The sequence below is a fragment of the Mesoplodon densirostris genome, chromosome 16 (genome assembly GCF_025265405.1).
Source record: "Mesoplodon densirostris isolate mMesDen1 chromosome 16, mMesDen1 primary haplotype, whole genome shotgun sequence".
In the NCBI taxonomy this organism is placed as follows: Eukaryota; Metazoa; Chordata; class Mammalia; order Artiodactyla; family Ziphiidae; genus Mesoplodon; species Mesoplodon densirostris.
In genome coordinates, this window is record NC_082676.1 from 22,895,349 (window position 1) to 22,921,758 (window position 26,410).

Here is a 26,410-nt window from a genome sequence, read left to right on the forward strand (position 1 = left end):
TTCCCCATTCCTCTTCTCCCCAGTCCCTGGTAACCACCATCCTACTTTCTGTTCTAATGAATTTGACTGTTCTAGGTACCTCATATAAGTGATTTCATAGAGTATTTGTCTTTTTGTGATGGGCTTATTTCATTTAGCATAATTTCCCCAAGAGTCACTCACGTTGGAGCATGTGTCAGAATATCCTTACTTTTTAAGGCTGAGTAATATTCCATTGTATGTATATGTTACATTTCGTTTATCCCTTCATTCATCTGTGGACTGTTGGGTTGCTTCCACCTCTTTGGCAATTGTGACTGCTATGAACGTGGATGTGCAAATATCTCTTCAAGACCCTGCTTTCACTTCTTTTGGGTATATACCCAGAAGTGGAATTACTGGATCATATGGTAATTCTATTTTTAATATTTTGAGGAACTGCTCTACTGTTTTCTATAGTGGCTGCACCATTTTACATTCCCACCAACAGTGTACAAGGGTTCCAGTTTCTCCACATCCTGGCCGAAATTTGTTAGTTTTTGTTTTGTTTTATAATAGACATCCTAGGGACTTCCCTGGTGGTCCAGTGGTTAAGACTCTGTGCTTCCACTGCAGCGGGAACGGGTTCAATCCCTGTTTGGGGAACTAAGATCCTGCATGCTGCGTGGAGCAGCCAAAAAAAAAAAAAAACACAAAAAACCCCTCCTAATGGGTATGAGGTGGTGTCTCACTGTGATTTGATTTTGCATTTCCCTAATGATAAGTGATTCTGAGTCAAGAGGTCCTGCTTTTGGGAATCTGTGTGTTTCTGCCTAGTTCTGAAACAGACTATTCTGTTAAGTTACCCTCGAGGTATATTAGAACATTTGAAAAACATATTGAAGTTCTTGAGTGTTAACTGAAAGAAAAATGCATGATGTGAAAGTTATGAGTTAAGTTTTATTTGGGGACCTTACTGAGTACTATAGCCCGGGAGTTCTCAGATAGCTCTGAGGAACTCCTCCAGAGAGGTAAGGGAGGAGCCAGTATATATGTGAACTTTTTTGCTGGGGAAAACATGTGGTCAAGTGTAAAAAGATTACTGCTAATCACAAATGTGGACAAAAAAAATGTTACCTGTCATTCTAGTAAACAAAAAATATTGCCCGCCATCAAGCCATCAAGCCACTGTAGCTGCCCCCAATGCTGCACCCAGAGGGGAATTCAGGGTGGAGAAAAACAGTATCCTGGCCCTAGATAGATCAGATGAATATCTAAGGAATAATTTTAATGACCCCAGACTCTTACATCTTCCCATAAATAGGAAAATGCTAAAAATTATTAACTTGAGGTGACTGTTTTTTGTCATTAGCAGTAGTCTTTTGATGTTGGACTAAATGGTTTTTTTGTTTTTGTTTTTTCACCAGAAACTCCTATATACCCTGGTTCCTCCCTTACCTCTTTGGAACAATGCCTCAGTGCTGTCTGAGACTGTTTCCCGGGCTAGAGTCCTCAGTAAGATCTCTGAATAAAACATAACTTGGAACTTTTAGGTAGTGTTTTTCTTCAGTTGACAGTTTCAGTGACCACGAAGGGATCCAGAGCCAACTTTTCTCCTTTGCTTGAACTTTATGAGGATCTGGAGCCTTAATACTAGCAGAGGCCTCTTGTGCCCGTCTGTCTCCTCAGTGAGTCCAGATGAATTTGGATGAGTGTCTCCTGGATCTTGGATCTCATGTTATTCGCTTATGATCCTAAGTTTTATTTGGTGGTGTTAAACTTCTCACTGGAGGAGTAGGTTTTCCTTGAACTTAGTTTCAAAAAGAGGTACCTGGGTAATCTTCAGTTGAAAGACATTAGGACGATTTTGGTCAGTTGAATGACAGAGTGGGTTATCCTCACTTGAAAGACACTGGGAAGATTTTGCTCAGTTAAAAAACGCTGATGGGTTACCCCAATTGACAGACACTGGGAAATTTTTATTATATACGTACAGAATTTGTACTTGCAAGTACTTGCTTAATTGGGAATTAAAGCTCATCCTAAAAATGGCCAAACTGGGGTTCTTTGGACATTCCAAAATTAATTTTTTTTTCATATACAGCTAGAAAAACCCAACTTGATAAAACATCTTTTCAAAATTCTGAACTTAAAGAAACAAAAGCCCTTCTGGGAGAACTTGCATTTCTCTACCTGTGTCTTAGAGATGTAAATGTTCTACCTGATCTTCTTAGGCTTTTTTTTTTTCTCCTGTGTTCTGAGAGCTTGATCTCTGCTACCCAGGAGGTACACATATGGTGTACATTTGGCAACCAGTCAAATAGACTGGAATTCTGAGCAATCTTTTTGTCTAGCTGTGTCAACTCTCAGGAAAATTTGTCATAAGGGGTCCCAGCCCATAAGGGGCCTTTGTCATCTCAACCTTCATTGCAACCACCTGTACAACGAAGGACTTTACTCTCTTAGGCTGTTTGGGGGAGGAAATTTCTAGATCTTATGAAGGCTGCATCCTTTGCACTCTCCTGTGGGGATGCCTCTTGCATTTTATTGGTTTGAGTCACTATTGAGATACTATTCATCGGGCTTCCCTGGTGGTGCAGTGGTTGAGAGTCCGCCTGCCGATGCAGGGGACACGGGTTTGTGTCCCGGTCCGGGAAGATCCCACATGCCGCGGAGCGGCTAGGCCCGTGAGCCATGGCCACTGAGCCTGCGCGTCCGGAGCCTGTGCTCCGCAACGGGAGAGGCCACAGAGTGAGAGGCCCATGTACCGCAAAAAAAAATAAAAAATAAAAAAGATATTATTCATCAATGACCAGACAGTGAATCCTTAAAACTGGAGAAACTTGCTAAATTGGTAAATTTTTTAGAGAGCTCTCATTACAAACAGCTGTTTTATTTTTACCTATAAAAAAACAAATTAGAAGATGGTAGTATATATACAACGACTAACCTAAGAACTCCCTTAGTTTATTTATTTATCTTTTTTTTTAGCATTTTTAGTTTTTTTTCTTAACTTTAAAAAAAGTTGAATATTTTATTTCCCCCAGCTTTATCGTGATATAACTAATGTATAACATTGTGTATGTTTAAGGTGTATAACATGATTTGATACATTTTTTTTTGTCATAAGTTGTGGATTTAATTCCATTAATTTAAATGTTAGCTTTTGTTGTAAATTCACCACATATTCCATTAAGAATAGAGACCATATTATCTAGTTTAACAATGCTATATATAAAATAGATACCCAACAAGGACCTACTGTATAGCACAGGGAACTATACTCGGTATTTTGGTTTTTGTTTTCTGTTTTTTTATCTCTTCTTGATTTTGTGGACTTAACATAGGTGTTGAATTTATCTTGACACTGACTTTATCCAATTTTTTTTTGAATTTTATTTTATTTATTTTTTTATACAGCAGGTCCTTACTAGTCATCAATTTTATACACATCAGTGTATACATGTCAACCCCAATTGCCCAATTCATCACACCCCCCACCTCCCTCTGCTTTCCCCCCTTGGTGACCATAAGTTTGTTCTCTACATCTGTGTCTCAATTTCTGCCCTGCAAACCAGTTCATCTGTACCATTTTTCTAGGTTCCACATACATGTGTTAGCATATGGTATTTGTTTTTCTCTTTCTTACTTCACTCTGTATGACAGTCTCTAGATCCATCCATGTCTCTACAAATGACCCAATTTCAGAATTCCCTTAGTTTAAAAGAGACAAAAATAAACCAGTTTGGGAAGCCTTATTTATAGTCTCTAGGGTTACCCTCAATGGGCCTTACAGATGCTAATAAAAACATTAGGTTAATTAATGTTAATTGGGTTGGTTAATAGGGAAAAAATGCTGAGGGGAAAGTTAAGAGACTTCTTCCTAAGAAGGTGGAAATTTTAAAGGGACTTGTCCCAACAGGATAAAAATCTTTAGGTGGTTATTAAGAAATTGGATAAATAAAATGGATGGTAGTGAGATTAAAACAAAGTTTTTTATACAACACTATGTAAGGTTGGATGGGCCAAGGGCACACACACACACACACACACACACACACACACATTTAAAAGGCTGGAAGAAAATTACACTGAGATACCTGATCAACAGTTGAACAATTGTTTGGGGCAACAATTAGACCAAGTTAAAGATTTTTTTAAAAGGCCTGTGTCCCTTGGCTCAACCCCTCCCTGGAGACCCCAGAGCCTTTATAAAAAATAGATGAAATAACCAGAGAATAAAAAGGAAAGTTTCTAGGACTCCTTGTAAGACCACAGCTTGTTGATGGGGTCCTAAGGGAGGCTAAAGTTAAAGGTGTAAGAGTTGACTGAATTGAGATGACAGTTTATAAAAGTAGGTATATTTAAGTGGGCTTAATATAAGATGTTTATATCTCTTTTGCCTCCCTATGTTGTGTGTAGACATTATGTCTCACTGCGGAATGCTTCCCCTGCCTGGTATTATAAGACAGGGTATGTAAATCTGCCCCTCAGAAAATATTAATTTAAGTTTCCAAAAATAAAAAACCCAGTAAGATTACCTGAACCCACACAATATAATGTAAAACTAGGGGCTAATATTCAGAAGCTAATAATAATCAAATTAAAGAAAATGTAGTTGGGCAAATCAATCTTTTAAAATCATTTAGGCAGCAGAGCAGTTCTTTGGGGAATTAAAAGCAACTGTCTTTGTCTTGCAAATCTCTACAAATCAGAAATGTAATACAGCCCACAATGACCTGAGACTGAGCCTATAGCTAGCTCAATCAGGTAGACTCTTAAACAAAAAGGGAAAAAGAGGGCTTTTTACACTCAAACTGCTGGGAAGTCTCCTTCACCCAAAGTCTAATTCACAGCCTCCTTAAGGATTTATCAAGGACAAATACAAATCTTAACAGTCGCTCATCTTTCAAACAGAAGAGTAACTAACTTTTTCATTTTTGTTTTGTTTTTTCCGCTCTGCAGCGTAGGGTATCTAGCAGGACGTCTAGTTCGTGAACTGAGTGAAAGACAACCAGAGCTGCAGATAAGTGAACGAGATATGCTCTGTGTTCAGATCGCTGGTCTTTGTCATGATCTCGGTAAGCAGTTCCAAGAGCCAGAGTTCTAATGTAAAACCACGTGGTACCTCTCTTTGAAATTAAAAAATCCAACTAACTAGGAGAATATGAAAGTTGTGTTTTAATTCTTCAGTTAACATTAATGTGCCATTGCTTCTTTCTAGAATGGTTCATAAGCCCAAAGCATTGCTATTTTTTTTTGTAGTCTTTTAGTGAATTTCCCATGTTAAACATCTTTGTTGCAGGTTATATGAAGGGACTTTCTGATAGTGATTTCTTTCTGACTACTGTGTGTTGGATGATGTGAATTTGATTTTTCCTTTATCTTGGTTGAAATAAAATTGCCATTTTCCTTTAGATAATTTGTCAGATCTATTCTTCTCACACCTAGAATACACAATCTGCTCTAACAGATTAACAACAGATTAAGAGATCTCCTTTTCTTCCCTGACCCATGTGAGGTCTTGGGCCACTTAAATACAAGTAGAAGAATATCATCCTTTTCCATGGTCAAAGAAAGAGAAAAAGGACTGCTCTCTTCTATCACAGGAGTTTTTTCCCCTATCCTTGTAATTTTTTTTTTTTTTCCCTCGGTACGCGGGCTCCCGTTGTGGAGCACAGGCTCCAGACGCGCAGGCTCAGCGGCCGTGGCTCACGGGCCCAGCCACTCCGTGGCATGTGGGATCCTCCCGGACTGGGCACAAGCCCGTGTCCCCTGCATCAGCAGGCGGACTCTCAACCACTGCGCCACCAGGGAAGCCCTATCCTTGTAATTTATTCCTACCTGTTGGAGGATCCTAAGAGTTTGCATGTGCCCTCAGTGCAGGGAAAGGGAGGTTTCAGTAGCCAGATACTTAAAGGCATAGGGCACTCTCTTCAGCAGGTCCCCTTGGAGATTTCAGTAGGACCAGTATCAGCCCTAGATCATAAATTTAACAGATTTTGCGTATTTTGAGAGGGAATCATTGGAAACTTTTGCCAATTTCTAGGAGTCTGAGCTCTATAGTAACAAGCCTTTGTGTACAGACTGCAACATGCAAAAAGACCCAGGGCTGGTCCAGGTAGGCTCCCTCTCCCATTTATCAGGGAAGAGGGTAGGGGATTTGCTCCAGGACCCCCTGCGGACACACAAAAAAACCAACCCAAAATCCTGGATGCTCAAGCCCCTTATATAAAATTTGCATATAACCCACACACATCCTCCCATGTACTTTAAATCAATCCTAGATTACTTATAATACCAATACTATGTAAACTATATGTAAATAGTTGCCAGCAAGCTTGGCAAATTCAAGTTTTGCTTTTTGGAACTTTCTGGAATTTTTTTTTCTGAATATTTTTTTGTCCGAGGTTGATCGAATCTGCAGATGCAGAGGGCCAACTGTAACTCCTTCAGAAATTCTGATAATTGCAGAGTTGTGCCTTAGCAAAGTTTCATATTACTAGATGTTGTGGAATGTTAAGATCGCTTATGAAGAAGATAAAGTAGTGATCTCCACTTTTGATTGCCCATATCATCAGTAAAAACCCAAGATAAACCCTGATATGTGTATATTTATTATACAATAAATTACATATATTATAAAATTTACATAAAAATAGATGTTTTAAAAGGTTGAGAGTAATAAAGTTCTAATATTTTCTTCCTAACCCTAGTGGATTGTGTTAAAACTGCTGTTCTAACACTACCAATATATAATCTGAAGAAGCCAAAAGTTTTTGTCATTAACATTCCTTTAGTTAACACAAAACTGTCCTTTCATCAGATTTATGTAAACTCTGGTGACTCAGAGACCCCTCAATGGAGAGCTTACTTCCCTGTATTGTTCTGCTTCATGTTCTCTTGTTTTAGAAAATAGGAAGGAAGGATTTGTTCCTTTTTGTGATGCATTTATAGATTATTAATTTCTATTGATATTCAGATTTACCTAAAAAGATTTACATTTTACCAATTTACAAACATTTTTCTTGTTCTAAGGCTGCTTTTGTTTTTAAGGTCATGGGCCATTTTCTCATATGTTCGATGGAAGATTTATTCCACTTGCTCGCCCAGATGTGAAATGGACGGTATGTATTCATATATTTAATAGTCAATAAAATAAAGACTAAACAATGACTGCTGTGTTAAAGTATTCTTCCTTTTACAGTTTTTCAGAGTGTTTATATATAATGCTTTCATTTGATCCTCACAGTAATCTCTAAGGAGGAAATCATTATCTCCATTTTTGTAAGTATAAAGGAACTTGAAATTCATAGAGGTGTATTGATGCACCAAAAATCACAAAGTTGTTAAATGATAAAGCCAACACTAGAAAACCAGGTTTCCTAACTGCTAATTTAATGCTCTTTCTACTCTATCACACTAGTATAAACTAAAAAAATAAAAGGCTGACTCTGGCTTTGACTCATTTTGTATGACCATAAAGTAACTAATACCAGCTAAGTTCATTTTATACTTAAAGATTTGCAGGTGACTGACCCGTACTTTTGGAATCAATTTTTGAGAAGTAAAGTTAGGTCAACTCCTATTTTTGACCACACTATATTTGGAGTAGAAAAAGGTATTAATACATATTGAACACTTCTTACATGTCAACCACTATTTTTTCTCTCTCTCTTTCAAGGTAATTCATATACAATATGTTGTACAGATCTTAAGTGTACAGTTCAGTGAGTTTTGACAAATGTATACATCCATGTAGCCACTACCCAAGTTGAGATATAGAATATTTTCATCTTCCTGGAAAATTCCTTTGTGACCCTTTTCAGTCAGTTCTTACATCTCCCTCCCACTATCACCTTCTGATTTTTATAAACAGGCTAGTTTTGCCTGTCTTAGAATTGATAAGAGTAGAATCCTATAATAGGTACTCTTTTGTGTCTTGCTGTTATTCACTCAACATAATGATTTTGAGATTCGTTGGTGTGTCATGAGTCAGTTGTCGGTCCCTGCTCATTGCTGAGGTAGTATTCCATTGTATGAATAAGTTATGATTTGTTTATTTTTTCTCCTTTTGTAGAATTTGGGTTGTTTTCAGTTTTTTGGCTGTTACGAATAAGGATGCTATGCATGTTACTGTACACGATTTTTATGGAAAATGTTTTCATTTGTCTTAGGTTCATTTCTCCTTACCTAGGAGTAGAATTGCTGGGTCATCAAATAGATGGATACTTAACTTTATAAGCAACTACCAGGGCTTCCCTGGTGGCGCAGTGGTTGAGAGTCCGCCTGCCGATGCAGGGGACAGGGGTTCGTGCCCCGGTCCGGGAAGATCCCACATGCCGCGGAGCGGCTGGGCCCGTGAGCCATGGCCGCTGAGCCCGCGCGTCCGGAGCCTGTGCTCCGCAACGGGAGAGGCCACAGCAGTGGGAGGCCCGCGTACCGCAAAAATAAATAAATAAATAAATAAAAATAAAAATATAAGCAACTACCAGACGTTTCCCATTTTACACTCTGCCAGCAATATGAGAGTGCCTGTTGTTCCATAGCCTCCCCAACATTTAGTTTTTTAAGTTATTCTTTCTAATCAGTGTGAAATAGTCTCTTATGGGATTTTTTTTTGTTTTGGCATCCTCTGTGCTATGTTGAATACCATTGTCTATACTTTGTCCTTGATAAATCATCTTTTTTTTTTTTATTTTTGCGGTATGCGGGCCTCTCACTGTTGTGGCCTCTCCCGTTGCAGAGCACAGGCTCCGTACACACAGGCTCAGCCACCATGGCCCACGGGCCCAGCCACTCCGCAACATGTGGGATCCTCCCAGACCGGGGCACGAACCCGTGTCCCCTGCATCGGCAGGTGGACTCTCAACCACTGCGCCACCGGGGAAGCCCGATAAATCATCTTTTGTGAAGAGTTTTTCCATTTACCCATTTAAAAAATTTGAATGTTTGCCTTTTAGTTATCAATTTGAGTAATTATATATATAGTCAGATACATGTATTATGAATATAGTCCCTGTCCGCACCCCAGTCTCTGACTTACCAATTCATTTCTTTAATGAAGGTGGCTTTTAAGAAACAAAAATTTTTAATTTTAATGAAGTATTTCTGGTTCTTCAACCTAGTAAGATGGATAGTTTCTCTCCAGTTCTGCAGCCTTAGGGCCTCCCTCAGGCTAAAAGCCATAAAAGAACTGGAATATTGCCCACTGCCTTTCTCTTCCAAGTGTTTATTTCCCTCTAACATCTGCCTGCTTTTGGTTGTAATCCAATACCTTCAAGAAGTTGTCCAGAGTTAATAGTTTTTTTCTCCAACAAGGTTGATTTAAATAGGATCTACTCAGCCATCTCCAAATCTTTTTCTTTAAATATTTTGCCTTTAATATGTAAGTCCTTACCTCATGGGAATTTATTTCTCTGCATATGTGTGGTAGAAATCTGATTTCTTTTTTAATATGGATAAATGTTTATTGAATTTCCCCAGTGATCTGCAGTCAAACGCTCTACCACTGTCCCTACTGATTCTGTGATAACCAACCCCAACATTTTTTTAACATTCCGTAATGATGAGTCTTTCTGGATTCTGTTCCATTCCACACTTTCCATAATTGTTACTTCTTTATAATAAGTCTTGATAGCTGGTAGGACAGCTGTTTCTTTTATTAGGTATCTTTGGCCTTTTGCTCTTCTATTATAAATGTTATAATTTTCTCCATAAAGGTTTTATACCTCTTTTATTATATTTACTTCTAAGTTGCTTATAATTTTAGTTATTGTCTGTGCTATCTTTGTGGAACTTGAATTTTTCTGTATGTATAAGTTTTTTTCTGAATCATTTGAAAGTATGTTGTAGGCATGCCCCTTTATTCCTAAAGCTTCAGTGGGTATTTCCTAAAAACAAGAACATTTCTCTTACATAACCTCAGTACATTTATTAAAATCAGGAAATTATTATTGATACAGTACTATTATCTAATTTACAGACTTTCTATCAAATTTCAACAACTGTCCATATAGAAAAGGGGAAAGAAAACCATTTTTGGTCCTGATCCATCACACTTTACCCTTAGTTGCCATTTCTCTTTAGTTTCTTTTGATTTGCAACAATTCTTCGGTCTTTATCTCTCATGACTTTGTCATTTTTTGAAGTATACAGGTAGATTATTTTGTGGATTGCCCCTCACTTTGAGTTTCGGTTTTCGGTTTCCTCATACTGTCAGACTATCTGTTTTTGGCAGAATGCCAAGTTGTGACCTTCTTAGTGTATCCCATCAGAGGCACATAAGGTCTTTTTAAGCTATTACTGGTAATATTAACTTCAATCACCTGATTAAGGCAATGGCTGCCAAATTTCATAAACTTACTGTTTTTCCTCTATGTAATTAATATATATCTTGATTCAATTAAAAAATAGATATAGGACCATTCAGGGTTTTGTTTTCATGTTTCTTGAGTTTGTTTTTGCTAAGACCTGTGATAGGGCAGATGTCTCCCTCCAGGGGGCCATTTGATCTTTATAACGATTATAAATGAGCAAGCAGAGACAGATGAGTAAAATGAGTCTAATTTGAGATTCCACTCCAGATCTTGACTTAAGGGCTCTGAGACATTTTTGTTTTTACTGGCAAGTTTGGAATTACCCCTTTTTTAAAAAATTAAATTTATATTTTATTTATTTTTGGGTGTGTTGGGTCTTTGTTTCTGTGCAAGGGCTTTCTCTAGTTGCGGCGAGCGGGGGCTACACTTCATTGCAGCGCGCAGGCCTCTCACTGAGGTGGCCTCTCTTGTTGCGGAGCACAGGCTCCAGACGCGCAGGCCCAGTGGCCGTGGCTCACGGGCCTAGTCGCTCCGCGGCATGTGGGATCTTCCCAGACCAGGGCTCGAACCCGTGTCCCCTGCATTGGCAGGCAGATTCTCAACCACTGCGCCACCAGGGAAGCCCTGGAATTACCCCCTTTTTATCAGTAGATGGAAATGCTTACAGAACTTGTATCTTCACAAATTCCAAAGCTGATGAAACAATACAACTAAATTTTATAGTGATATTCATTAAAATAGTATTCTATTGGGAATTCCCTGGCGGTCCAGTGGTTAGGACTCAGCTCTTTCACTGCTGGGGCCCGGGTTCAATCCCTGGTCCGGGAACTAAGATTCTGCAAGTGGTACATCTCAGAAAACAAAAAAAAGCTATTCTATCTTTATGATCTGGTAATATTCAGTTGTACTGTACAATACTTATGTATTATAAATGATTATATCTCATTAAATATATTTATGTAATAGTGATGAACCTAGTTTGTAAAGGTTTAAGACTGGTAAAATATAGACAGTTTTTTTTTTCCAGTCCCATCTGGTATTTATTTATTTATTTGGCTGCACTGGGTCTTCGTTGCAGCATGTGGGATCTTTCATTGCAGCACATGGGCTCTTCATTGCAGCTCGCAGGCTCTCCAGTTGTGGCACGCAGGCTCTAGAGCTCATGGGCTTAGTTGCCCCACAGCATGTGGGATCTTAGTTCCCTGACCGCAGATAGAACCTGCATCCCCTGCATTGGAAGGAGGATTCTTAACCACTGGACTACCACGGGAGTCCCAATATAGAAAAATTTGACAGATTTTTTAAAATATCTGTAAGATTGTAGTTGAAAACTTGATAATTAACATGCATTAGAACCTTATCTCTGAATTACCTGGAGCCAAGAGTAATTTAAATAATCAGGGGTCTCTGATGGACTAGAGTCTACAACAGACCATACTGTGCTGACTTTTCCCAGCATGAACAGGGCTCGGTTATGATGTTTGAGCACCTAGTTAATTCTAACGGACTCAGAGATGTCATGGAACACTATGGTCTCATCCCTGAAGAAGATATTTGGTTTATCAAGGAACAAATTACAGGACCACCTGAATCACCCATCAAAAATTCTTCAAAGGTAAGTTTGTGTACAACTTAATTTGAACTGACTGATTCCTTTCATCTAGTCTCTCTGCTTGATTCCTTCAGATCTATTTAAAGAGGTGACATTTGGCTATTTTAGAGAGACTAAATGATAAAATATGTGATACATTTCTACTGTTTAATGCAAAAAATAAAAGACTTATATAGTTCTTCCAGCTCTTAACTGAGTTCTTCAGAAGTTATCCCCCAAATTAAAATACATATATAAATATTTTTAATGTATATGTATGCAGTATTTTATATAGAAGCCTAAAGTAACTTAGTTTGGAAAATGTAAAAGTATGTGTCTTGTTTATTCATTAAAATTAACATATTTGAAATATTTAGATACGTGAAGACCTAGAAAAAAGTTGAATTAGTTCAGAGGGAAATATGTTTTGTTTCCTTTTTGATCTTTTTTATTTTACTTAGAAAAAAGAATTTCCCTTTGTGGTTTTTTTTTTTTTTTTTTTTTTTTTTGGTACACGGGCCTCTCACTGTTGTGGCCTCTTCCATTGCGGAGCACAGGGTCCGGACGCGCAGGCCCAGTGGCCATGGCTCACGGGCCTAGTCGCTCCATGGCATGTGGGATCTTCCCGGACCGGGGCACGAACCCGCGTCCCCTGCATCGGCAGGCAGACTCTCAACCACTGCGCCACCAGGGAAGCCCCCCTGTGTGGTTTTTAAAGTTTTTTTTTCCTTAAAATATACAAAGCTACTTGTAAGGCATAAGATAAAGAGGTGGATTTTATAGCAAATATCCTATTTCCAAAAAACAGAGCTCCTGGGAATTCCCTGGCAGTCCACTGGTTAGGACTGTGACGCTTTCACTGCTGAGGGCCCGGGTTCTGTCCGTGGTTGGGGAACTAGGATCCCACGGGCCAAACTGCACCGCCAAAAAAAACCCAAACAAAATACAGAGTTCCAAAAATTCTTTGAATGGTACATATCATTTAGACTAGATGTGTGGCTGCTTTGAAAGACAATACTATTTTCATGCCTGAATTTAAGCATTAGAATATAAGGAACATTCTTACTAGTTCATAATTAGATCTTATATTAAAAAATTTTTTTTAAACAAAGAAAACAAGAAAGCTTGTTGGGGCTTCCCTGGGGGCGCAGTGGTTGAGTCCACCTGCCGATGCAGGGGACACGGGTTTTTGCCCCGGTCCGGGAGGATCCCGCATGCTGCGGAGCAGCTGGGCCCGTGAGCCATGGCCGCTGAGCCCGCGCGTCCAGAGCCTGTGCTCCGCAACGGGAGAGGCCACAACAGTGAGAGGCCCACGTAAAAAAAAAAAAGAAAAGAAAAAAAAGAAAGCTTGTTGGTTATGGGAAGTGTAATAGAGTTAGGATCCTTCCGAAGGCACAAGGTTTAGTATTAACAGGGTATCACACTTTAGCATTTCTTTTCCCTTTTCTACTAATTTAGGAATTAAATGTAAGAAGGAATGAGTAGGACCTTCTCACTTACCTAACCTTCCCGTTCAAATGTCTGTTTATAATTTTCAGATTAATACAGTTCCTTTGCTTTGCTTACAAATAGATTTGGCTCCTATCCTAAAACTTTCTGTGGGTTTTCTTGTCTTCCAGTGGCTGTATAAAGGGCGTCCTAAAGAAAAAAGCTTCCTTTATGAGATAGTGGCCAATAAAAGAAATGGCATTGATGTGGACAAATGGGATTATTTTGCCAGGTATGCACTGAACACTTCAGAAAAGTTGTTTAAAATCCTTATATACTTTAAGTATATACAATTTTTATTTAAATAAACAAACAAAATAAAATTCTTGTATAAATTTAGTGTTGATATTTAAGGAACAGTTTCCTTTGTTGAAATATTTCATTTCTCTGCTTTGGAATCTTTCTAGGGACTGCCATCATCTTGGAATCCAAAATAATTTTGATTACAAGCGCTTTATTAAGTTTGCCCGTGTCTGTGAGGTAGATGATAGGAAGCACATTTGTACTAGAGAAAAGGTAAGCTATGTCAGAGAACAATGAGGAAGGTATAGTTCCTAGTGTGAAATCTAGAACTAACCTTTAACTAATTTGGAAAAATCACTACCTGGTAAATTGTCAATCTCTTTACTTCATGCTTAGCATTTGGAAATATCTTAAGGCTCCTTTCACTTCTACTGCATTGTTAAATAATAAAATTATGATAGACATTTATTGAATGTTGTTCTAGGCACTGTTATAAGTGCTTTAGAGGGATTAACACAATCCTCATCCACCCTATGGAATAGATACTGTTATTATCCCATTTAACAGATGAGCAAATTGAAGCACAGAGAAGACTTACAATTAATGGCAGAATTGGAATTTCAATCCAGGAAGTCTGGCTTGAGTATTATCCTTAATCACTATATTACGTGTTTCATGGTAGTTAAAATCCTAAAATCATTAAGTCCCCTGCTAGGTTAGAATCATGTAACTAAAGAATATTACAGTATTATACTATAGAAGGTCTTTCTTTTTTTTTTTTTTTTTCTTTTCGCGGCATGCGGGCCCCTCACTGCCGTGGCCTCCCCCGTTGCGGAGCACAGGCTCCGGACGCGCAGGCTCCGGACGCGCAGGCCCAGCGGCCATGGCTCACGGGCCCAGCCGCTCCGCGGCACATGGGATCCTCCCAGACCGGGGCACGAACCCGTATCCCCTGCATCGGCAGGCGGACCCCCAACCACTTGCGCCACCAGGGAGGCCCTAGAAGGTCTTTCTTTTGAGGGTGAAGACTATAAGAATAATAATAATACCTAATTTCAAAAAAAAATAATAATAATACCTAATTTCTAGAGGTATTGGGAAATTTAAAGAATATATTTAAGATGCCTAAAACAGAATGTGTCACTGAGTTAAAACACTCAATAGATTTTGGTTTACTAAGAACAAAAGTTGCAAATTTTTAATGAAGTTTTAATGAAGTAGCTCCTGTGCCTAGTCTTCTTTTATGCCACCATCCCTTTTCCTTGACTTATATACTTGTCTAGTAACAAGGGGACCTAATCTGATCCTACATTGTTCCACATTCTTCTGCAGGAGGTTGGAAACCTGTATGACATGTTCCACACACGCAACTCTTTGCATCGCAGAGCTTATCAACACAAAGTTGGCAACATCATTGATACAATGTAAGAAATTCGATTGTTATTTCCCTATAAAATTTTCCATGATGCTTTGCTAGAGTATCATACTTGGGTCAAGTTGAGATTTCTAGGTAAATTCAAGTGAATTTTAAGTGAACAAACCTAAAATGGTTCCCTTAAACAAATAAAACAAAAACTAGCATAAAGTGAACTTCGTTAGAGGTGAGGAGGAAAGTGGGTAAAGAGGATAGATTCAAGCAGAAGATGGGGTTTAGGCTAGGCAGGAAGGAGGCCACGCTGGGATGGCTTAGACCTCTGCACAGGTAGTCGCTTAGGTACCAGATATTAGTCATGGAGGTGAGAGGTGGGACGTGGATAATTGATATTCTGAAATTAATGACAAAAATGAATTTTAAAGATTAAGATTAATGTCTCTCCTTACCCTGTCAATTATCAAAATTAGTAGCAAATAGTAAAACCTACAGGAATTTCACCTCTTCTCCCTGATGCAGTCAGAACCAAAGCAGAAAAGTACAGCCAGGTCTCTGTGTGACTCAAAGACCCCATGAGGAACTACCAAAAGTTGGGTGTGAGTCAAGTTAATTCCATGTCTCTAAAATAATTTTAAATTGATTTATTTTAAGCCTTTCATGTTCATGTTTAATATTTGTGTTGAGAAAATTTACCTTCTTTTCTACTTTTTTCCTCATCTTTTCTCATGAGCACACTAGTTAGAATTCTTTCTCCTATTTGTATGGTTGTCACTTTGGTAAGAGATTTTGTTGTTTTGTTTGTTTTTAATGTGGAGAATCGGAGAGATGTAGGTACAAAGCCTGGTACCGCTTCTTCCTAACTTGATTAAATGAAAATTCCTTAATTTCTACGTCTGTAAAATTGAGGCTGATTACACCTATCTTATAGTTGGAAAGATTAAATAAGATGATGTATTTAAAGCTCTGTTATAGTGCCTGGAACACAGTAAATGTAGTAGTTCACAAATCACCATGGATTTATTTAGCATGCTTGAGAAGCAGTTGTCTTTTTTATTTTTATTTTTTGCTTTTTAAAAATTATAAGTTACAGGTGTACAATATAGTGATTCACAACTTTTAAAGGTTGTATTCCATTTATAGCTGTTATAAAATATTAGCTGTATTCCTCATTGTACAGTATATCCTTGTAGCTTATTTTATACCTAATAGTTTATACCTCTTAATCCCCTACCCCTATATTGCCCCTCCCCACTTCCCTCTCCCCACTGATAACCACTAGTTTGTTCTCTATATCTATAAGTCTGAGAAGCAGTTGTCTTTAGAACATTGTGTCTCAAGATTTTATTTCCCTAAAGTAGAAAGATTTCCTTAACTTTAAGCAAGGCATAAAGCAAATTTTCTCATAAACATAAATGTTTATAAAATGATCTTTAGGATTACAGATGCCTTCCTCAAAGCAGACCCTTACATAGAGATAACAGGTTCTGAAGGAAAAAAGTATCACATTTCTACAGCAATTGATGACATGGAAGCCTTCACTAAGCTAACAGGTAAGAACTAGAAGGTAACATAGGTGGTCCATCTCAGATAAAGTATAAACGTTCCCTGGATTGCAGATGAGTTATTTTCCAAACATTCCAATGTATTTAGCTTCTAAAGTGATTGTATACTATTGGATTTGAGTTTTATCTCTGCTTTGTACTAACAAGGTAACCTTAATAAAGTTATTTAACCTCTCTGAACCTTAGTTTCCTCATCTAAAATGGGAGTAATGACACCTAGCATATAGTTTTGTTGTGATGCTTCAATGAGGCATGTAGCACCTGGAATAGTACTTGGCACATAAGTACTCAATATTAATTATTATTTAACTTATAATACAGCTGGACTAATACCATACCAGTATCAAAAAGCTGGCTTGCCCTTTTAACATGATTTTTGTTGCAAAACACAGGATGTGGAAACATTTCTCCGCACGTCAGCAGAAACAAGCTCTGCGGCTTAGGGTGTGAAGGAAGAGAGGTGAGGGGTTGCAGCTCATTCTTTAATGTGGGAAAGTGTAGACTGAGAAATAAAGATCAGTAAAGCAAAAGAGGTGAACCAAAAAGCGTATACCAGTCAGAGTTCTTAGTTGCAAATCCTAAAACTGTCTCTGCTTAACTAAAAACAACATGACAGAATCAGTGGAAAGGCTGGAGGTTCTGAACCAAGCAAGAACAACAGAAACTGAGTGGCCTCAGACACAGACACAATCAACTTCCTGCTCCATCTCTGCTAGATTTTATTTTATATACATATAATACAGAGAGTCCCCATTACACTTGTAAATATTAGTCATTTTCCAATTATAACTAAATCAAAGATTAGAAGTGAAATGGTGATTCCCTGTATCAAATGTCTGTGCACACTGACAACACTGTACATCAGTACTTACAGTTTATAATGTGACAAGTGAGTTTGCTCTTTGCTTGTTAATTAATCTGGGTTGGATTGATGACAAAGTTACTTATAGGGGATAATGTATCTAAACTGTTTCTGTGTTTTGTTTTAATAACATCATAGCAGGTATACTAGTCTCCCATTGTTGTGTGGATAGGACTGGAAGAAGAGATTATAAGACAATGTGAGCAAGCTGTGGATATTTATTTATTTATTTATTTATTTATTTTAACATCTTTATTGGAGTATAATTGCTTTACAATTGTGTGTTAGTTTCTGCTTTATAACAAAGTGAATCAGCTATGCATATACATATGTCCCCATATCTCCTCCCTCTTGCATCTCCCTCACACCCTCCCTATCCCACCCCTCTAGGTGGTCACAAAGCACCGAGCTGATCTCCCTGTGCTATGTGGCTGCTTCCCACTAGCTACCTGTTTTACATTTGGTAGTGTATATATGTCCATGCCACTCTCTCACTTCGTCCCAGCTTACCCTTCCCCCTCCCTGTGTCCTCAAGTCCATTCTCTACGTCTGCGTCTTTATTCCTGTCCTGCCCCTAGGTTCTTCAGAACCTTTTTTTTTTTAAGATTCCATATATGTGTGTTAGCATATGGTATTTGTTTTTCTCTTTCTGACTTACTTCACTCTGTATGACAGACTCGCAGTCCATCCACCTCACTACAAATAAATCAATTTCGTTTCTTTTATGGCTGAGTAATATTCCATTGTATATATGTGCCATATCTTCTTTATCCACTCATCTGTCGATGGACACTTAGTTTGCTTCTGTGTCCTGGCTATTGTAAATAGAGCTGCAGTGAACACTGTGGTACATGACTCTTTTTGAATTATGGTTTTCTCAGGGTATATGCCCAGTAGTGGGATTGCTGGGTAATATGGTAGTTCTATTTTTAGTTTTTTACAAACCTCCATACTGTTCTCCATAGTGGCTGTATCAATTTACGTTCCCACCAACAGTGCAAGAGGGTTCCCTTTTCTCCAAACCCTCTCCAGCATTTATTGTTCGTAGATTTTTTGATGATAACCATTCTGACTGGTGTGAGGTGATACCTCATTGTAGTTTTGATTTACATGTCTCTAATGATTAGTGATGTTGAGCATCCATTCATGTGTTTGTTGGCAATCTGTATATCTTCTCTGGAGAAATGTCTATTTAGGTCTTCTGCCCATTTTTGGATTGGGTTGTTTGTTTTTTTAATATTGAGCTGCATGAGCTGTTTATACATTTTGGAGATTAATCCTTTGTCCATGATTTGTTTGCAAATATCTTCTCCCATTCTGAGGGTTGTCTTTTCATCTTGTTTATAGTTTCCTTTGCTATGCAAAAGCTTTTAAGTTTCATTAGGTCCCGTTTATTTTTGTTTTTATTAGCATTACTCTGGGAGGTGGGTCAGAAAGGATCTTGCTGGATTTATATCATGGAGTGTGCTGCCTATGTTTTCCTCTAAGAGTTTTATAGTGTCTGGTCTTACATTTAGGTCTTTAATCCATTTTGAGTTTATTTTTGTGTATGGTGTTAGGGAGTGTTCTAATTTCATTCTTTTACATGTAGCTGTCCAGTTTTCCCAGCAACAATTATTGAAGGGCCTCCCTGGTGGCGCAGTGGTTGAGAGTCCGCCTGCCGATGCAGGGGATGCGGGTTCGTGCCCCGGTCTGGGAGGTTCCCATGTGCCGTGGAGCGGCTGGGCCCGTGGGCCATGGCTGCTGGGCCTGCGCATCCGGAGCCTGTGCTCCGCAACGGGAGAGGCCACAGCAGTGAGAGGCCCGCATACTGCAAAAAAAAAAAAAAAAAAAAAACAATTATTGAAGAGACTGTCTTTTCTCCATTGTATGTTCTTGCCTCCTTTATCAAAGATAAGGTGACCATATGTACGTGGGTTTATCTCTGGGCTTTCTATCCTGTTCCATTGATCTATATTTCTGGTTTTGTGCCAGTACCATACTGTCTTGATTACTGTAGCTCTGTAGTATAGTCTGAAGTCAAGAAGCCTGATTCCTCCAGCTCCGTTTTTCTTGCTCAAGATTGCTTTGGCTATTTGGGGTCTTTTGTGTTTCCATATAAATTGTGAAATTTTTTGTTCTAGTTCTGTGAAAAATGCCATCGGTAGCTTGTTAGAGATTGCATTGAATCTGTAGACTGCTTTGGGTAGCATAGTCATTTTCACAATATTGATTCTTCCAAGAACAAGATATATCTCTCCATCAGTTGGTATCATCTTTAATTTCTTTCATCAGTGTCTTATAGTTTTCTGCATACAGGTCTTTTGTCTCCTTAGGTAGGTTTATTCCTAGGTATTTTATTCTTTTTGTTGCAGTGGTAAATGGGAGCGTTTCCTTAATTTCTCTTTCAGATTTTTCATCATTAGTGTGTAGGAATGCAAGAGAATTCTCTGCGTTAATTTTGTATCCTGCTATTTTACCAAATTCATTGATTAGCTCTAGTAGTTTTCTGGTAGCATCTTTAGAATTCTCTATGCATAGTATCATGTCATCTGCAAACAGTGAGAGTTTTAGTTCTTCTTTTCCAATTTGGATTCTTTTTATTTCTTTTTCTTCTCTGATTGCTGTGGCTAAAACTTCCAAAACTATGTTGAATAATAGTGGTGCGAGTGGGCAACCTTGTCTTGGTCCTGATCTTAGTGGAAATGGTTTCAGTTTTTCGCCATTGAGGACGATGTTGGCTGTGGGTTTGTCATATATGGCCTTTATTATGTTGAGGAAAGTTCCCTCTATGCCTACTTTCTGCAGGGTTTTTATCATAAATGGGTGTTGAATTTTGTCGAAAGCTTTCTCTGCATCTATTGAGATTATCATATGGTTTTTCTCCTTCAATTTGTTAATATGGTGTATCACGTTGATTGATTTGCATATATTGAAGAATCCTTGCGTTCCTGGGATAAACCCCACTTGATCATGGTGTATGATCCTTTTAATGTGCTGTTGGATTCTGTTTGCTAGTATTTTATTGAGAAATTTTGCATCTATATTCATCAGTGATATTGGCCTGTAGTTTTCTTTTTCTGTGACATCTTTGTCTGGTTTTGGTATCAGGGTGACAGTGGACTTGTAGAATGAGTTTGGGAGTGTTCCTCCCTCTGCTATATTTTGGAAGAGTTTGAGAAGGATAGGTGTTAGCTCTTCTCTAAATGTTTGATAGAATTTGCCTGTGAAGCCATCTGGTCCTGGGCTTTTGTTTGTTGGAAGATTTTTAATCACAGTTTCAATTTCAGTGCTTGTGATTGGTCTGTTTATATTTTCTGTTTCTTCCTGGTTCAGTCTCAGAAGGTTGTGCTTTTCTAAGAGTTTGTCCATTTCTTCCAGGTTGTCCATTTTATTGGCATATAGTTGCTTGTAATAATCTCCCATGATCCTTTGTATTTCTGCAGTGTCGGTTGTTACTTCTCATTTTTCATTTCTAATTCTCTTTATTTGAGTCTTCTTCCTTTTTTTCTTGATGAGTCTGGCTAATGGTTTACCAATTTTGTTTATCCTCTCAGAACCAGCTTTTAGTTTTATTGATCTTTGATATCATTTCCTTCATTTCTTTTTCATTTATTTCTGATCTGATCTTTATGATTTCTTTCCTTCTGCTAACTTTGGGGTTTTTTGTTCTTCTTTCTATACTTGCTTTAGGTGTAAAGTTAGGTTGTTTATTTGAGATGTTTCTTGTTTCTTGAGGTAGGATTGTATTGCTATAAACTTTCCTCTTAGAACTGCTTTTGCTGCATCCCATAGGTTTTGGGTCATCATGTTTTCATTGTCATTTGTTTCTAGGTATTTTTTGATTACCTCTTTGATTTCTTCAGTGATCTCTTGGTTATTTAGCAGTATATTGTTAAGCCTCCACGTGTTTGTATTTTTTACAGATTTTTTCCTGTGATTGATATCTACTCTCATAGCATTGTAGTCAGAAAAGATACCAGATATGATTTCAATTTTCTTAAATTTAGCAAGGCTTGATTTGTGACCCAAGATATGATCTATCCTGGAGAATGTTCCATGAGCACTTGAAAGTGTATTCTGTTGTTTTGGAATGGGATGTCCTATAAGTATCAATTAAGTCCATCTTTTTTAATGTATCATTTAAAGCTTGTGTTTCCTTATTTATTTTCATTTTGGATGATCTGTCCATTGGTTAAAGTGGGGTGTTAAAGTCCCCTACTATTATTGTGTTGCTGTTGATTTCCCCTTTTATGGCTTTTAGCATTTGCCTTATGTATTGAGGTGCTCCTGTGTTGGGTGCATAAATATTTACAATTGTTGTATCTTCTTCTTGGATTGATCCCTTGATTGTTATGTAGTGTTCTTTTTTGTCTCTTGTAATAATCTTTATTTTAAAGTGTATTTTGTCTGATGTGAGAATTGCTACTCCAACTTTCTTTTGATTTCCATTTGCATGGAATATCTTTTTTCATCCCCTCACTTTCAGTCTGTATGTGTCCCCAGATCTGAAGTGGGTCTCTTGTAGACAGCATATATATGGGTCATGTTTTTGTATCCATTCAGCCAGTCTATGTCTTTTGGTTGGAGCATTTAATCCATTTACATCTAAGATAGCTATTGATATGTTTGTTCCTATGACCATTTTCTTAATTGTTATTGGGTTTGTTATTGTAGTTGTTTTCCTTCTCCTGTGTTTCCTGCCTAGGGAAGTTCCTTTAGCATTTGTTGTAAAGCTGTTTGGGTGGTGCTGAATTCTCTTAGCTCTTGCTTGTCTGTAAAGGTTTTAATTTCTCCCTCGAATTTGAATGAGAACCTTGCTAGGCAGATTAATCTTGGTTGTAGGTTTTTCTCTTTCATCACTTTAAATATGTCCTGCCTCCCTTCTGGCTTGCAGAGTTTCCGCTGAAAGATCAGCTGTTAACCTTATGGGGATTCCCTTGTGTGTTATTTGTTGCTTTTCCCTTGCTGCTTTTAATATTTTTTCTTTGTATTTAATTTTTGATCATTTGACTAATATGTGTCTTGGCGTGTTTCTCCTTGGATTTATCCTGTATGGGACTCTGCACTTCCTGGACTTGATTGACTATTTGCTTACCCATATGAGGGAAGTTTTCAACTATAATCTCTTCAAATATTTTCTCAGTCCCTTTCTGTTTCTCTTCTTCTTCTGGGACTCCTATAATTTGAATGTTGGTGCATTTAATGTTGTCCCAGAGGTCTCTGAGATTTTCCTTAATTCTTTTCATTCTTTTTTCTTTATTCTGCTCTGTGGTAGTTATTTCCACTATTTTATCTTCCAGGTCACTTATCAGTTCTTCTGCCTCAGTTATTCTGGTATTGATTCCTTCTAGAGAATTTTTTATTTCATTTATTGTGTTGTTCATCATTGTTTGTTTGCTCTTTAGTTCTTCTAGATCCTTGTTAAATGTTTCTTGTATTTTCTCCATTCTATTTCCAAGATTTTTGATCATCTGTACTATCATTACTCTGAATTCTTTTTCAGGTAGACTGCCTGTTTCCTCTTCATTTATTTGGTCTGGTGGGTTTTTACCTTGCTCCTTCATCTGCTGTGTGTTTATCTGTCTTCTCATTTTGCTTAACTTACTGTGTTTGGTGTCTCCTTTTCACAGGCTGCAGGTTCGTAGTTTCCGTTGTTTTTGGTGTCTGCTCCCAGTGGGTAAGGTTGGTTCAGTGGGTTGTGTAGGCTTCCTGGTGGAGTGGACTGGTGCCGGTGTTCTGGTGGATGAGGCTGGATCTTGTGTTTCTGATGGGCAGGACCACATCCGATGGTGTGTTTCAGGGTGTCTGTGACCTCATGATTTTAGGCAGCCTCTCTGCTAATGGGTGGGGTTGTGTTCCTGTCTTGCTAGTTGTTTGGCATAGGGTGTCCATCACTGTAGCTGCTGGTCGTTGGGTGGAGCTGGGTCTTAGCGTTGTGATGGAGATCTCTGGGAGACGTTTCGCCGTTTGTTATTACGTGGGGCCAGGAGGTCTCTGCTGGACCAATGTCCTGAACTTGGCTCTCCCACCTCAGAGGCTCAGGCCTGACACCCAGCCAGAGCACCAGACCGTGTCAGCCAAACAGCCAGGTATGTGGGGAGTTTCTTGCCTTCTGGGAAATCTGAGGTCTTCTGCCAGTGTTCAGTAGGTGTTCTGTAGGAGTTGTTCCACATGTAGATGTAGTTTTGATGTATATGTGGGTAGGAAGGTGATCTCCACATCTTATTCCTCTACCATCTTGAAGGCGCCTCCCTGGATATTTATTTTTAACTTTTGCTCATAATGAAGCAAGTGATGCTGTGTTTTAAAAAATCATCTTCAGGGGCTTCCCTGGTGGCGCAGTGGTTGAGGGTCCACCTGCTGATGCAGGGGACACAGGTTCATGCCCCAGTCCGGGAGGATCCCACATGCCATGGAGCGGCTGGGCCCGTGGGCCATGGCCGCTGAGCCTGCGTGTCCGGAGCCTGTGCTCTGCAACGGGAGAGGCCACAACAGTGAGAGGCCCGCGTACCACAAAAAAAAAAAAAAAAAAAAAATCATCTTCAGTTTTCCTCAGAGACCAGTCCCAAGCATTCATCCTGTAACATTATATTACATTTAAATTATCTTTTGGTGAAAAGAAATGAATTCTGCATTTTATACACTTTGGGGTTAACTGACAAACCATTAAAATATCATACATTTTAATGAGGTCTTAAGTGCTCATGATTATACATAGCTCTTGCTCACCATGAAAGTTCTAAAACACCCAAACTGGTTTTTACCCCATTCGGTAAGATGAGTTCACTGATCACATACTTGGATGTTGTAACAATGTCAAAAATCCCAGACAAGAAATTAGGTTACATTTTTGTGCTTTATCTGCCAGAGTATTGGAGAATAAGCATATAGCCTTTCCAGCTTTCTTCATTTGAGAACAGGGATCATTGTACTTTTCTTGCATATTATTCTGAGCAGTCATATGATCCTTATTCTCCTTAACTACATGACCTTGAAGAAATAGGACCATGTGAGAGCCTTCCTTACTTTTGCTGCATTTCCAAAAGCAACTCACCTTATCTTTATTTTAAAAATCTCCACTTCTTTTTATAAATCAATTTGCTTTTATTTATTTATTTGGTTGCACCAGGTCTTAGTTGTGGCAGGCGGGCTTCTTATTTGCGGCATGCATGTGGGATCTTGTTCCCTGACGAGGGATCAAACCCGGGACCCCTTCACTGGGAGCTCGGAGTCTTATCCACTGTGTCACCAGGGCAGTCCCAAATCTCCACTTCTTATTTCCTAATTTTTTAGAATGTTTTTTCACATTTTGGGGGTAAGTGTTGAAAATATACAGCAATGTTGAAAGAATTTTACAGTTAAAACCTGTATACTCACCACCTAAATTCTAGCATTTACTGGACTTGCTTTATCACATATTTATTACCTACCATCCCTCTATCCATTTATTAATCTATCTAAGGTTTGATGCATTTTAAAGTAAATTTCAGACATCAGTATACTTTACCCTAACTCCTTCAGCATGCAGATTAACTAAAGTTCACTAATTGTTTATAGATTTTTTTCTTTTGATGTAAAAGTTACATGCAATTTGTATAAATGTAAAAATGGTAAGTGTAACATTTGCTAAACAAATGCAGGACACAGAACCTTATCTTCTCCTTAGAAAATTCCCTCATGCCCTGTCCCAGTCAATTCCTGTCCCTACCGCACCCCGAGAAGCAACCACTATTTGCCTGTGCTAGACTTTTATATCAATGGAATCATACCATATGTATTCTTCTGTGTAAGGTTTCTTTCACTCAGCATTATGTATTTCAGATTTATCCAGGTTGCATGTACCAGTAGTTCATTCCTTTTTATTGCTGAGTAGTAGTCTATCATCTGAATATGCTGTTTCTTTATCTGTTCTCTCTGCTTCCTAAATTCCTATTTCTAATGGATGTTTCAGCTTATCTGGATGTAGCTATCTTAAGCATTGCAAATGTTATGACCACTGTCTTAGGTAACCATTTTCTAAATGCTAATACATTTAGCAAATACCAATGCTAAACCTTGGTCTTTATCCCTCAATATTCCTAAGCAATAGGTGGACCTTACCCCTTCCCTCGCTTCCCCTGCAAGACCCTTAATTAAATTGAGGTCTTAGAATGTTAAATTCAAAAGAACCTTAGAGATCATCTGCTTAAAACCCCTCAAATGAGGAAACAGGCCAAATGAGGGAAAGCAGCTTATCCTAAAAAATGGCAAAGCTGAACTCAAACCAAGTCTTCTGACTCCCAAGTTGAATGTTGTTTACACTATTTTAGTGATATTTTAGTCATTAAATTTAATAGACAGCAGTTTACTTTTGTACATGACTCTTTGAAAACATGTACGTAGAACAAATAGAACTCTCATACATAGCTGGTGGGAATGCAGGTGGTACAGCCACTTGGGAAAAGTTGAGCATTTTCTTTTAAACATATATGTATCCTGTGATCCAGTAATCCTTCTTTTACCCATTTAGCCAACAGAAATGGAAATATAAGTCCACCCCAAAACCTGTACCTGGTAGAATAAGATGAAAGGCATAAGAAGAGTATCAGTTGAGTTCCATGGGGTTCAAAGAGGAATTACATCTCTGGTTTGGAAGAATTAGGGAAGGTTTCACAATCAGGTGCCTTTTGAGATGAACCTCAGGGATTAGGCCTTCAGGAAGTGAGATTCTGTCATGGGGAAAAGCATTTCTTTAATTCACCTGGGAATAGGGTAGATAAAAGCATAGATAAGAAAAGTGTGGTCTTGTTTTTTTTGTTGTTGTTGCTGTTGTTTTTTATTGGGGTAGAGTTGTTTTACAATGTTGTTAGTTTCTACTGTACAACTAAGTGGAATTCCCTATGCTGTACAGCAGGTTCTCATTAGTTATCTGTTTTATACGTATTAGTGTATATGTGTCAATCCCAGTCTCCCAGTTCATCCCACCTGTGGTCTTGTTTATGTTAAAATAAAATTGTTCTGTTTTTCAAACTGTGTGTATAATGTGTAAAGAAA

The 26,410-nt window shown here is 38.3% G+C and overlaps 1 protein-coding gene across 2 annotated transcripts in view; it reads left to right on the forward strand.

Moving 5' to 3' along the window:
• The window catches only part of SAMHD1 (SAM and HD domain containing deoxynucleoside triphosphate triphosphohydrolase 1), a 62,683-nt gene that overhangs the window by 20,691 nt on the left and 15,582 nt on the right, over positions 1 to 26,410 (forward strand). For both annotated transcript variants that reach the window (XM_060120335.1, XM_060120334.1), the window contains exons 5-11: positions 4,924 to 5,039; positions 7,015 to 7,085; positions 11,734 to 11,892; positions 13,488 to 13,588; positions 13,764 to 13,872; positions 14,932 to 15,023; positions 16,406 to 16,521. In XM_060120335.1, coding sequence (XP_059976318.1) covers positions 4,924 to 5,039; positions 7,015 to 7,085; positions 11,734 to 11,892; positions 13,488 to 13,588; positions 13,764 to 13,872; positions 14,932 to 15,023; positions 16,406 to 16,521 — 764 coding nt within the window. The remainder of the gene's footprint in view (positions 1 to 4,923; positions 5,040 to 7,014; positions 7,086 to 11,733; positions 11,893 to 13,487; positions 13,589 to 13,763; positions 13,873 to 14,931; positions 15,024 to 16,405; positions 16,522 to 26,410) is intronic.